Source organism: Hypanus sabinus, chromosome 3 (assembly GCF_030144855.1).
Source record: "Hypanus sabinus isolate sHypSab1 chromosome 3, sHypSab1.hap1, whole genome shotgun sequence".
NCBI classification, from domain to species: Eukaryota; Metazoa; Chordata; class Chondrichthyes; order Myliobatiformes; family Dasyatidae; genus Hypanus; species Hypanus sabinus.
The window spans coordinates 169,064,158-169,077,541 of record NC_082708.1 but is presented as its reverse complement, the minus strand read 5'-3'; the positions used below and the strand labels follow the sequence as shown (position 1 = coordinate 169,077,541).

Here is a 13,384-nt window from a genome sequence, read left to right as displayed (position 1 = left end):
TCTTAATCAGTCAACCTGCGCAGCAGCTTTGAATGCCCTATGGACTCAGACCCCAAAATCCCTCTGATCCTCCACACTGCCAAGAGTCTTACCATTAATACTATATTCTGCCATCATATTTGACCTACCAAAATGAACCACCTCACACTTATCTCCAGCTGCCACTTCTCAGCCCAGTTTTGCATCCTATCGATGTTCTGCTGTAACCTCTTACAGCCCTCCACACCGTGCACAACACGCCCAATTTTTGTCATCAGCAAATTTACTAACTCATCCCTCCACTTCAACAGGTCATTTATAAAAACCACAAAGATAAGGGGTCCCAGAACAGATTCCTGAGGCACACTACTGGTCAGAGACCTCCATGCAGAATATGACCCATCTATAACCACTCTTTGCCTTATGTGGGCAAGCCAGTTCTGGATCCACAAAGCAAGGTCTCTTGGATCCCATGCCTCCTTACTTTCTCAATAAGCCTTGCATGGGGTACCTTATCAAATGCTTTGCTGAAATCCATATACACTACTTCACCTTCATCAATTTGTTTAGTCTCATGACCTTGTTACCCATGAGATGAGTCCCAGTACAGAGGTATGAAATAGAGACAAGATACTTCATAAGAAGAATAGTAACTTAAGTCTTTCAATTCTAACATTTTTTGGAAGCCAACAAGACCTTGTATTTATGTTACCTTTAATATGAATCACAATTCAAGTTTACTTATGTGCACATCAAAACAGAGTGAAATGCATCAAAACACTCAATCCGGTACCAAAATAGCAGACCCACAATTTTGCTTGGCAAGTTGACATATCATCAACATAGAATGCCCCCCATGTGATGGTGAAGTATTTAAAGATGAATTAAGTGTGCATAATCATACAAACTTAAAATAACGCCCAACTAAAGGAGAAGGCACTGACTAAGTCTTTGTTAGCTTGCCATGACATTGGATATTGAGGATATTTAAGAAACAGAAGTGAGAAAATTGAGGGAATCTGAAGTTTCTGGGCTGGAAAGCTGAGGGCCCATTTTCCCTTGTATTGTTTAGCCCTAGTTTCTTTGTTACCGAACAACCAGAACCGCAGTAAAAATCTCCTGCAACTTGTTAGGGAATGTCCCAATGACACTGAAAGTGCCAGATCCTCAAAAAAATAGAAAGAAATGACATTGTTGGATTGTTGGGAAGTTTTATTACATTAAATACAGACGTGCATGAAACAAAGGACAAAAGGACCATCTTTTCCAGCTTTTCAGCATTCAAAATGTCAATGATTTTAAAGTTGTTCTCCATCAAGCTCCAGGTATGCTCAGTGCAGCAGCTGCTAATTCTGTTCCAGGAACAAAGCCACCAATTGCAGATTTTGGCATAAGTGTCACAGATGTTCAAACCTTCAGGTTTGTTCGATCATGGTACATCTGGTATGGATCATTCACATACCAGTTCCGCCTTTTCCAGAAATCAGTGGTCATTTTGTCCAGCAACTTGCTTTGGGTTTTGTTGCAGAAGACATGTTGTCTAAGTCGCCTTTTTCTAGCAGGTCTCTTTTTCCAAAGTTTTTTCTTATAACCTGCCTGAAATAAAAGAGCATTGTTGAGGATCTGATTAGCAGAACTCACGTGCATTCTCGGTTCAAACCGAGGACACTGCCTGTTCATTCTCAAAAAAGAAAAAGCAGGTTTGAGTGAAAAATTCATGCTTTTTGACATTTGCTGGACATTCCAAAGAAACATGGGCGCCACAGTAGTGTAGCAGGTAGCACGGGATGTTCCAGAATTCGGAGTTCAATTCTGGTGCCATTCTGTAAGGAGTCTGCACGTCCTCTCTGAGGAATATGTGGGTCTTCCCCATGTATTCCAGTTTTCTCCCACAGTCCAAGATGTACCGAGTAGGTTAATTGGTCATTGTAAATTGTACCAATACTAGGTTAGGGTTAATTCGGCTTGACAGGGGTTGCTGGGGGACAAGGGTTGAAGGGCCAGAGGAGCCCACTCGGCACTGTATCGTTAAACAAAAATAAACAAACAAATACACACAAGAGAAATAGGTTTAGCAAACAATTACTGATTTTTGTTTTACTTGGTCTCACATGTATTTCATAGGTTCACTTATAAGATTATAAATAGTAAGAACAGGTGTGGTAGGCAGCTCGACCATTCAGTAGGATCATGTTGATCCGGCATTGCTGCCCTTTCTCCATAATCCCCAATTATGTTACTAACTGTCTATCTTAGTCTTAAATAAACGAGGGCTCAGACTCCACAGCACTTTATAGAAATTTACAAAAACTCTCAACCCTCAGAAGGAATTTTTCCCTCAAATGGGAATTCTCTAATCCTGAGACCATACCTTTTGGTTTTGGCCTCTTCTATGCGAGGTAATTTTCTCTCAGTATTTACCCTGTCCAGCACTCCAAAAATGTTATATTTCAAGATCACCTTTTATTTAGTTAAACTAAAATGAACAGAATTCAAATCTGTTTAACATTTTCTCATACCACAATCCCCTCAAATCTAGGATTATCTTAGTGAATTTTCTCTGAACTGACTTCAATAATATCTTTCCTTAAATAGGGGGACTTAAAACTTTTGAGATGAGGTGTGAATAATGTTTTGTGCAATTGCTGTTAAGATTTCCCAACTTTTATAATTCTACCCTTTTTAGATTATAATGCCAGATCACCCAATATCCAATTGAGTGGTGGAGCAGACTAACACAACTGGTCTTACAACAATGGTCATAATTAAAGCTATGAAAAACTGTACATTTACAAGGCACCACCGTCTTCCCTATCACCTGCTGCACATGTATGTCAATTTTCTGTGAACAAGGTACTCCCAAAATCCCTTTGTTTAATTCATGTATTTTTAAGAGTTATGCAGCACAGAAAAAGGCCCTTTGGCCCAATTTATCCATGCTGCAGTTTTCATCTTTTCTCCATTTCAATAAAGCTTGATTCTTTAGGTTTTTTTAATTATTCAGATACAGTGTGGAATAGGCCATTCAATCTGCACTGACCAGCAATCCCCCAATTTAATCCTAGTCTAATCATGAAACAATTTTAAATGACCAATTAACATACCAACTGATTGGACTGTGGAAGAAAACCACAGCACCCGGAGGGAACTCATGCAGACACAGGGAGAACATAGAAACTTCTTACAGTTAGCAGCAAGCAGCAGGAAATGAACCCATGTTGCTGATACCCTAAAGTGTTGTGCTAACCACTCCCTACCATGCCGCAAACACTCTTCCTTCCAAAATGAATTTCACATTTCCCCATGTGCCTTCCCAACTACTTTTGTATTTTCTGTGTATTTGTCAGTAGTATGTTTGTTCTCTTGTTCCACCTCTAAGAGGACCATAACCCTGTTGTCGGGTTTGGAGGCTTGCGTGCCTCAATGACCCGGAGAGCTATGCTGGCTGGAGTCAGGGCTTTATGCTTTGGCCCTTGGTAGGGTCGCCCATGTCAAACGGGCCAAAGGGTTGAGGCCAGACTAAGAGTGGTCCACCAGTCTTCCAGGTTCGGGGGTTCAGCTCAGGAAAACCCAGAATGGCCAAAAATAAATTGTTATGGAAACAGCACTGAAGATTCCTTCTATATGGAGGACCTTCATTGCTGCTCTAAATACCAGTGGCGTAAGGGGCAGTAAGCTTCTTGTTCCAAGTTGTTAATATTGTAACCTGTAGCTGTCCCACACTGAGCCCTGCAGCTCTCGACTGTAATCTTGCCAGTGTGGAAGTGAACCCCATTTCCCTCCTTACTGCTTCCCACCTATTCACTGACTCTCCATCAATGCCAGTTTATTATCTCGAACACCATGGGCTCTTGTTACTGAACGTGTCATGAGTATTTTGTTGAATGTCTTCTGGAAATTCATTTATTGCCTCCCCTCTCTCTATTCTGGCTGTTATTTCAAAGAATTCTAATAAACTTATCAGACATTCCTTCTTCATGAATATGCTATTATCTCCTCAACTGTTTCCAGCATTTTTTCAACAAAATATACTAGGCTAATTTGCATATAGCTACCCACTTTTTACTGTGTTGCCCTTTATGAATTGGTTGTTTTCAATTCCTCACAGCACTTTTCCAAATTCTAAGGATTTTTGGAAGATTACAACCAATCCATTTACTTCGGATCTGAGAAAGCAAGCCATCAAGATAATGGGACATCAGTTTTTATCCTCAGTATTAGTTTGCTTAATACTAGTGATGATGATGGAATTTAATTCCTCACTGACCTTAGTCATAAAGTAGTCATGCAGCATGGAAACAGGCTATTTGGGCCACCACATCCACACCCACCAGTGAGCACCCATCTGTATTAACCCCATCTTCCAGAATTTGGCACATAATCTTCAATGCTTAGGCACTTCTTCCATCTTAGTGACTCTGCTTCCACCACTCTCTCTGGTAGTGATAAAGATCCTGTCAAATCTCCTCTAAATCTCTTACTCCTTACCCAAAGTCTATGTCCTTTATTTTTATCCCTCTCTCCTTGGGGATAAAGTTTCCTGCAGTATACCTATCTAGACTCATGATAGTGTTATATACTGCAGTCGTGTCCCCTCTGAACTTCCGCTATTCCAGGAAAAGCAGAAATATACTCTCCAGACTTTCATCATAATTGAAATGCTCCATCCCAGGTGACATCTTGGGGAATTTCCTCTGCATCCTCTCTAGCCCTATCACATGCTTCCTATAGTGTGTTTACCAGAAATGCATGTACTACTCTGACCAATATTTTATAAAGTGGAAGCATAACCCCTCTGCTCTTGAATTCAATGGCCTGATTAACAAAGGCTAGTATGCCTGCTAAACTGTTATAGAACTGTGCTGCCACCTTCAATGATCTTTAGACTTGCATACTAAAGTCCCTCATGTGTTTATCCTAGTCTCACTGAACTCCAAAATACATCAAACATACTTATCAAGAGTAAAGTTCATTCTGCCATTTTTCAGTCCAATTCACCAACACATCAATATCACACTGTAACACAAGTCTACTATCTATATTATTAACAACTCCAGGGACCTTTACCTCATCTGCAAATTTACTGACCACGCCTCCTACATCTCCATTCTAATCATTCACTTATTTAAGAAACAAGGGACCCAGACCCAGCACTGATCTTTGTGTAACACCTCTAGTCACAGGTATCCAATCAAAATAAACTACTCCTTACCATCACCCTCTGTCTTTTATTGCCAAGCAACTTTGAATCCAATTTTCCCTGGATCATACGGGTCAAAGCCTTTTGGACCAATTCTGATCGGTTCCTACCTTGCTAAGTGCTCATTAATTCTATCTTTCAGGAATAACTTCCTTACTACAGATGTGAGGATCAGGGGTCTGTAATTTTTAGGCTTTTCCCACAGGCCTTATTTAATAGTATTCAGTACTCATGGGTTGCTTGTAGTATCTTTGACCATAAAGATCGAAGCAAAGTAAGTTAACTCTTATAGCATTTTCTTGTTCCTCGTAAATATTTCTCCAACCTCGTTTGCTAAAGCACCAATGTTCATTTGGAACTCTCTCCTCCGCGCTATGTACTTAAAGAAACTCTTATTGGCTGTTTTTATATTAATTGCCCGTTTTCCCCGATTTCTTATTTTCCAGTTATTTTTTGTCCATCTTTGATAGACTCTGAATTTGTGTCAGTCTTCCAATCTGTTAATTTTGCTGTTAATTTTATCGGTTTTGCATGTTTTCTCTTATAAAATGATAAATTAATTGGTCAGTTGTAGTTGGTTTATTCCTCCTTAAAATCTTTCCTCACAGTGGGATTAATTTTTGTTGAGTGTTTTGAAGTACCTCCTGGAAATATCTTTCCAACCTTTTTTTAATGCCATGGATTGATACCATTAACAGAGTTCTTGGAACCCCTGTCCTAAGGGAATATTTATACTAAGAAAATGCCTCATTATCCATGACCAGATTTAAGAAAGACTGATTCTTTGTTTGCATTACTCTAGGAATACCCTCTATGATTTCTTTCTCATTTTGGAAAATGTAGCTACTTGAAGAATACAATCCATCTTATTACAAGTACTTCTTGCATTAAGGCTTACCTTTGTCTCATCCCAGGAATCAGCAAGGCAAATCTCCTCTTAGAGACTGTCTCTAATGCTACAATATACTTCCTTAGACAAGGATTCCAAAACTTTGCACAGTTCTCCACGTGTGGACGCAAAAACATCCTTTACAATTGCAACAAACTTCGTTATTTCTAAATGCCAACTTTATTGCAATCATTACTGCAATGGCCAAGATGCCAGTTAATTCTTAACTACATGCTGCAATGACCTTGCACTAGTTGCTCCACTAAATGTGAAGTGAAATTTCTTTGGAATTCTGCTCCATTACTATCCTACACCTATTCGTCAACAAAAACTCCAGCTGTATAATTTCTTCATTTAGTTCATAATTGAACTAAATGTGATAGTTCCTTTAGAATGTACAGAATGCTAGAAGATAATTGAGCTAAATGTGATAGTTCCTTTAGAATGTACAGAATGCTAGAAGTACCTACCTTCCTTCGCACCCAGAGTCCACAATGTAGCCGCAGGAATCTCTTGACAACAGATTTCACTGTTTTACGCTTTCCTTTGCGGATGCTACAATAGGTAAGGGTTCTTACAGGCTGTTGAAAACTGGGAAACTGAGGAGTCACACTATGCACAAGAAGAAATATTTTGGAGATTAATTTAACAAATAAAATTGTTCTCTGTATACATCAAGTTTCTCAGGGTAGGTGCCCCTGATTACTTTCACCCTTTGCTTAACAGTTTCAGGAAACCTTTTTTGTTTTCTTATCAATGACACTAGAATGCAAAAAAAAAAATTTACAGTGGAACTTGACATTGCTGGATCATTTACAGTGAGGTGTATAAGGCAACCTGAGAAATCAACAGACCAGCTTGACAGGAGGCATCAATTAAAAACCTTGGCAGTTAAACTACTACTTATTTCCTCTTTTGGATATCAACATAGACCATAAAACATAGGAGCAGAATTAGGCCATTCAGCCCATCGAGTCTGCTCTGCCATTTCATCATGGCTGATCCATTTCCTTCTCAACCCCATTCTCCTGCCTTCTCCCCAAAACCCTTCACATCCTGATTAATGAAGAACCTGCCAACCTCCACCTTAAATACATCCAGCAACTGTCCTCCACAGCTGCCTGTGGCAACTAATTCCACAGATTCACCAGTCTCTGGCTAAAGAAATTTCTTCCCATCTCAGTTCTAAATGGACTTCCCTCTTATCTAAAGCAATGCTCACTGGTCCTGGACTCCCCCACCATACAAAACATCTTCTCCACTTTCACTCTCTCAAGGCCTTTCAACATCTCAATCCATTATTCTACTAAATTCCAGCAAGTGTAGGCCCAGAGCTATCAATTGTTCCACACATGGAATCATTCTCCTGAACCTCCTCTGAACCCTAATGTCAGCACATCCTTTCTGAAATAAGAGGCCCAAAACTATTCACAATACTCCAAGTGAGGCCTCACCAGTGCTTTATAAAGCCTCAGCATTACATCCTTGCGATCATATTCTAGTCCTCTCGAATTGAATGCTAAGATTGCATTTACCTTCCTCACCACAGACTCAACCTGGTCTCTGGTCTTACTCTCCCACCAGTGGAAGCATCCTCTCCACATCCACTCTATCAAGGTCTTTCACCATTCAATAGGATTCAGTGAGGTCACCCCTCATCCTTCTGAATTCAAATGAATACAGGCACAGAGCTATCAAATGCTCTTCATAGGACAAGCCATTCAATCCTGTAATCATTTTTGCGAACCTCCTTTGAACCCTCTCCAGTTTTAGCACATCCTTTCTAAGATAAGGGGCCCAAACTGCTCACAATACTCCAAGTGAGCCCTCAACGGTGCTTTATAAAGTCTCATCATTACATCCTTGCTTTTATTTTCTAGTCCTCTTGAAAAGAGTGCTAACATCACATTTGCCTTCCTCACCAAACTCAACCTGTAAATTAATCTTGAGTGAATCCTGCACAAGGACTCCCAGGTCCATTTGCATCTTGGACTTTTGAATTGTCTCTCTAGTTAGAAAACAACCTACGCATCTATTCCTTCTACCATAGTGCATGATCATACACTTGCCAATACTGTATTCAATTTGACACTTCTTTGTGCATTCTCCTAATCTGTTCAAGTTCTATGTGCCTCTCCACCTATCTTTGTATCATCTGCAAAGCCATGAATTCCGTCATCCGTCACTAACATCCAATGTGAAAAGAAACGGTCGCACCATCTGTGGAACACCTGCAGCCAATCAGAAAAGGTTCTCTTTATTCCCATTCTTTACCTCCTGCCCATCAGCCAATGCTCTATCCATGCTAGTATCTCTCCAGCAACACCGTGGGCTCATCTTGTTAAGCAGCCTCATGTCCCTTGTCAAAGGCCTTCTGAAAATCCAAGTACACAACATCCACTGTTTCTCCTCTGTCTATCCTGCTTGTTATTTCATCTAAGAATTCCAACAGATATTGTCAAGCAAGATTTTCCCTGAAAGAAACCACACTGATTTTGGCTTATTTTATCATGTGCCTCCAAATACCTCAAAAGCACATTCTTAATAATGGACTCTAACATCTTCTTAAATACTGAGGTCAAGCTACCGGCCTATAATTTCCTTTCTTCTGCCTCTTTACCTTCTTGAAGAGTGAAGTGCCTTTGTAATTTTCCAGTCCTCTAGAACCTTGCCAGAATCGATTTATTCTTGAAAGTTCATTACTAATGCCTTCACAATCTCTTCAGCTACCTCTTTCAGAATCCTGGGGTGTAGTCCGTCTGGTCCAGGTGACTTACCTACCTTCAGACCTTTCAGTTTCCCAAGTACCTTGTCCATGGTAGTAGTAACAGCACTTAGTTCTGCCCCTTGGCGCATTTGAATCTTCAACATACTACCAGTTACTACCATACTACCAATCCACAGTGAAGACTAATGCAAAATAATTTAGTTTGTCTGCCATTTACTTGTACTCCATTACTACCTCTCCAGCATCATTTCCAGCAGTCCATATTTATTCTTGCCTCTCTTTCATTCTTTATATATCTGAAAAAAAAAACATTTGGTCTCTTCTTTGATATTGTTGGCTAGCTTACCTCCATATTTCATCTTTTCCCACCTCTGGCTGTTTTGGTGGCTTGTGTTGGCATTTTTTTAATTCCCCAATCTTCCTAAATTACCATTGATTTTTGCTCAATTAGATGTCCTGTCTTTTGCTTTGATGTTGTCTTTGACTTGTCAGCCACAGTTGTGTCATCCTGCCCTTAGATTACTACTTTGGGATGTATCTATCCTGCACTTTCCGAGTTGGTCCCAGAGACTCCAGCCATTGCTGCTCTGCCATCATCTTTCCAAACAACTTTTGCCAGCTCCTCTCTCATGCCTCTGTAATTCCATTTACTGCACTGTAATAATGATAAGTCTGACTTCTGCATCTCCCTCACAAACTGCAAGGTGATTTATATCATATTATGATCATTGTCTCCGAAGGGTTCCTTTATCTTAAACTCCCTAATCAAATTCAGTTTATTACACAACACCCAATCCATAACAACTGATCCATGAGTTGGCTCAACCTCAAGCTGCTCTCAAAAGCCATCTCGTAGGCATTCTAGAAATTACCCCTCTTGGAATCCTGCACCAACCTGATTCTCCCAATCTAGAGGCATGAGAAATCCCCATAACATTGCCCTTTTGACATGCCTTTTCTATCTCCTGTTGTAATTTGTAGCCCACATCTTGGCTACTGTTCGGAGGCCTGTATACAACTCCCATCAGGGTCGTTTTACCCCTGCAGTTTCTTAACTCTACCCACAAGGAGTCTACATCTTCTTCTATATCAATGTCACCTCTTTTGAAGGATTTGATTTTTTTTAAACCAATAAAGCCACCCCACCTCTCTGCCTTCCTTCCTTTACTTTTGATACAAAGTGTATCCTTGGACGTTAAGCTCCCAACTGTAATCTTTTATCAGCCACGACTCAATGGTACCCACAATATCATACTTCCCAATTTCTAACTGCACTACAAGATCATCTGCCTTATTCTGTCTGCTGCATGGTTTCTAATACAAAATCTTCAGCCTTGTCTCTCACTCTTTTTGATTAACATTGCAATTCATCCCACTGACAGCAATTTGCCCTATCATCTGCCTCTCACTATACTCTTCCTCTGCTTGTAAACTGACACCCCTTCCTCAGCCCGATCACTCTGGTTCCGCATCTCCCTGCCAAATTAGTTTAAACATTCCTGAAAGGATCTTGGTCTCCCTTGGGTTCAAGTGTCATCTGTCCTTTTTATACAGGTCAGAAGAGATCATAATGATCTGAAACCTTGTCACTTGTACAAGTTTCTCAGCCACACATTCATCTGCCAAATCATCCTACTGTTATCCTCACTGGCGCTTGGCACAGGCAACAATCCAGAGATTTGCTACCCTGGAAGTCCTGCTTCTCAACTTTCTACCTAGCGCCCTTAATTATCCTTTCAGGACCTCCTCACTTTTTCTATTTCCAAAAGGACCGTCAGAAATGTGAAAATTCTGACAGTAATTACTGTAATGCATGTTTAGTACAGAGGGTGAATTCCTACCCTCTAAAGTATAAACAATACCAAGCTAAATTAAGAAGAACAGGCTCATTGCTCTGTTACTAATGGTATAAAAATACAACCAAATAGACACAGTAATGATAAAAAAATTGGCATTTCAACTGTTAAACTGCATCAAAATTCACTTCCCTCCCTGAATATGAAGAGATTTAACACTTACCTTTCGAAAACAGCAAGTTTGTGTGCACAAATAAATGTATGCTCCATAGTTGATCTCAATTTGGTTACTGAAGAAATGGTCGGAGATGAAACATGGCGAAGGTTGAAGGTGGAAAACCTGGAGACCAGCTGCTGCATGGAGGCGTTTCTTGAAGCATTATTTTGGGCTAGAGGAAGGAGCAGCCTCAATGCTCCTTTAAATGCAATAAAACAGTTTGAAAACCGTGTTCTTTTACTTAGCTTTCACTCATAAAACAAAGACTTTTACCTACAAGTATATGTCATTTAGAATGGCTAAGCAACACAGCAAACCTGCCTAAATATTTGACTGTTACTTGTGACACTGTAATGCTTATGCTAAATGTCTATTTAACGTGTCTGAAAATACACAGAAAATGTGAGGAACACTGGACATTTCAAGAATACACCTGGTGGGGGTGGGGTGAAGCTCCAGTGGCAGCCGGGCTCAGAGGGAGCCCTTGTAGGAGGGAGTGAATCGGGCCCCGGGGTAGCAGTGAGGGTCGAGTCCCGGGGCTCGGGGACATCGTGCCTTCGGTAGAGTGCATGGGGGTGGGGGGGGATCTGAATCTACCCGTCGCACCCTTGTCCTCCCCTCTGAGACTGTCTCTTCCGCCCACTCCTATCCGCAATCACCATCCACCGTTCTGCACAACCCACCGATCCTGCTCTTCAGTAGCGCCATCTTCACCCGGGACTCGCACCTACGGTGGCTCCACGTAGTCAAACTTCCCGACTCGCGCAATCCAAAATCTAACACCAATTCTCTGAACAGGGTGTATTTATCATTTGTTCTATTAATCGATTTCAAAGCAAGTATATGAATAATCGGAAGACATAATATTCAGTTTGCTTGTAATAATTTATTTGGGAGAACAGAATACAACTGAATTTCAACCTCATCTATAAAATTAAATATATTTTTAAAGGTCGCAAGGACATGGGAAGAGATTCATAAAGCCCATTTCTGTGCTGTTTATGAGTTTTCTCTGGATTGTAAACAGACGAATTGACTCAAATATATTCATGAGTTTTAACATCTATTATCATTTAATTTTATCTAATTAATTTATTCTGAATCCATGTAATTATACATGCTATTATATCATCAGATCGAGCTTAATTTTGCTGGCTCTGGCGGACAGTTCCATAGGCAGCAACTTGTATTCAGCCAGAATCAGGTTTACTATCACTGACGTACAGTGGGCACTTTACTTCATATCCCCTGTACCTATTAAATGGCCACTGAGTGCATGCTCATGGTCTTATGCTGCTGTTGCTCATCCAATTCAAGGTCTAACCTGTTGTGCGTTCAGAGACGCTCTTCTACACAACACTGTTGTAACATGTGGTCATTTAAGAGACTGTCGCCTTCCTGTCAGCTTGAACAAGTCTGTCCATTCTCCTTTGACTTCTCTCATTTCAACGTGTTTTAACCCACAGAACTGCCATTCACTGATTTTTTGTTGTTGTTATTACACCATTCGCTGTAAACTCTAGAGAATGCTGTGTGTGAAAACCCCAAGAGATCAACAGTTTCTGAGATACTCAAACCACCCTGTCTGGCATTAAGACAAATAATTAAGATCACATTCTGATGTTTGGTCTGAACAAGAACTGAACCTCTTGACCATGTCCTTCAGGCATTGATTTGCTGCCACATGGTCAAGAGACCTAATAAAATAGACACTTGTGAAATTGTTGTGAAATGTGTTGTTTTTGTGGCAGCAGAACAGTGCAAGACACAATAAGTGACTAAGTTATAATAAAACATATAATAAATGAATCATCCAAAAGAAGAATAGTGAGGTAGTGTTCATGGATCCTTTAGAAATCTGATGGGGGAGGGGGGAAAGCAGTTCCTAAAACGCTGAGTGTAGGTCTTCAAGCTCCTCTCTGATGGTAGTAATGAGAAGGGGGCTTGACCTGGATGGTGAGGGCCCTTAATGATGGATGCTGCCTTCTGGAGGCACCATTTTTTGAAGATGTCCTCACTGCTGGGGAGGCTTGTGCTGGTGATGGAGCAGGCTGAGTTTACAACTCTCTGCAGCTTTTTCCGATCTGGTTCAGTGGGCCCTCCATACCAAACAGTGATACAACCAGTTAGAATGCTCTCCAAATCAGCTTAAACTCCGAATGAAATATAGCCACTGATTTCATCTTGATCACTCCATATATCATGAACTTCTTGCTTTCAATCTAAAAACTGTCTTTTATTAATCTGAACCAGTAGCTCTTCCCTTATAAAACATTTTGATTTGAGGTAATATTACAGATTTACAAGACTGTTTACTTTTATTTTATTTATTCATTTTTGTGATAGCTGGCAAAGCTATCCCGAATTTATTGGCCTTCCCTAATTTTATTTATTGAGGTACAGTGAGGGATAGGCCCTTCCAGCCACCTAACAATCCTCTGATTTAATCCTAGCCTAATCACGGGACAACTTACAATGACTAATTAGCCTACTGACTGATACGTCTTTGGACTGTTGGAGGAAACCCACCCAGTCACAGGGAGAACGTACAGACTCCTCACAGGCAGCTGCTGGA

At 40.5% G+C, this 13,384-nt stretch overlaps 2 protein-coding genes across 3 annotated transcripts in view; one reads left to right on the top strand and one right to left on the bottom strand.

Moving 5' to 3' along the window:
- reep1 (receptor accessory protein 1) overlaps positions 1–13,384 on the top strand; it is a 110,569-nt gene that overhangs the window by 88,634 nt on the left and 8,551 nt on the right. The window lies entirely within an intron of this gene.
- Positions 761–11,592, bottom strand: mrpl35 (mitochondrial ribosomal protein L35). Its single transcript, XM_059965625.1, has 4 exons — positions 11,493–11,592; positions 10,816–11,008; positions 6,539–6,680; positions 761–1,575 (listed from the first exon to the last, which is right to left on the bottom strand). Exons 1-4 carry the CDS (start codon positions 11,515–11,517, stop codon positions 1,387–1,389), a joined length of 549 nt encoding a protein of 182 aa, XP_059821608.1. The 5' UTR covers positions 11,518–11,592; the 3' UTR covers positions 761–1,386.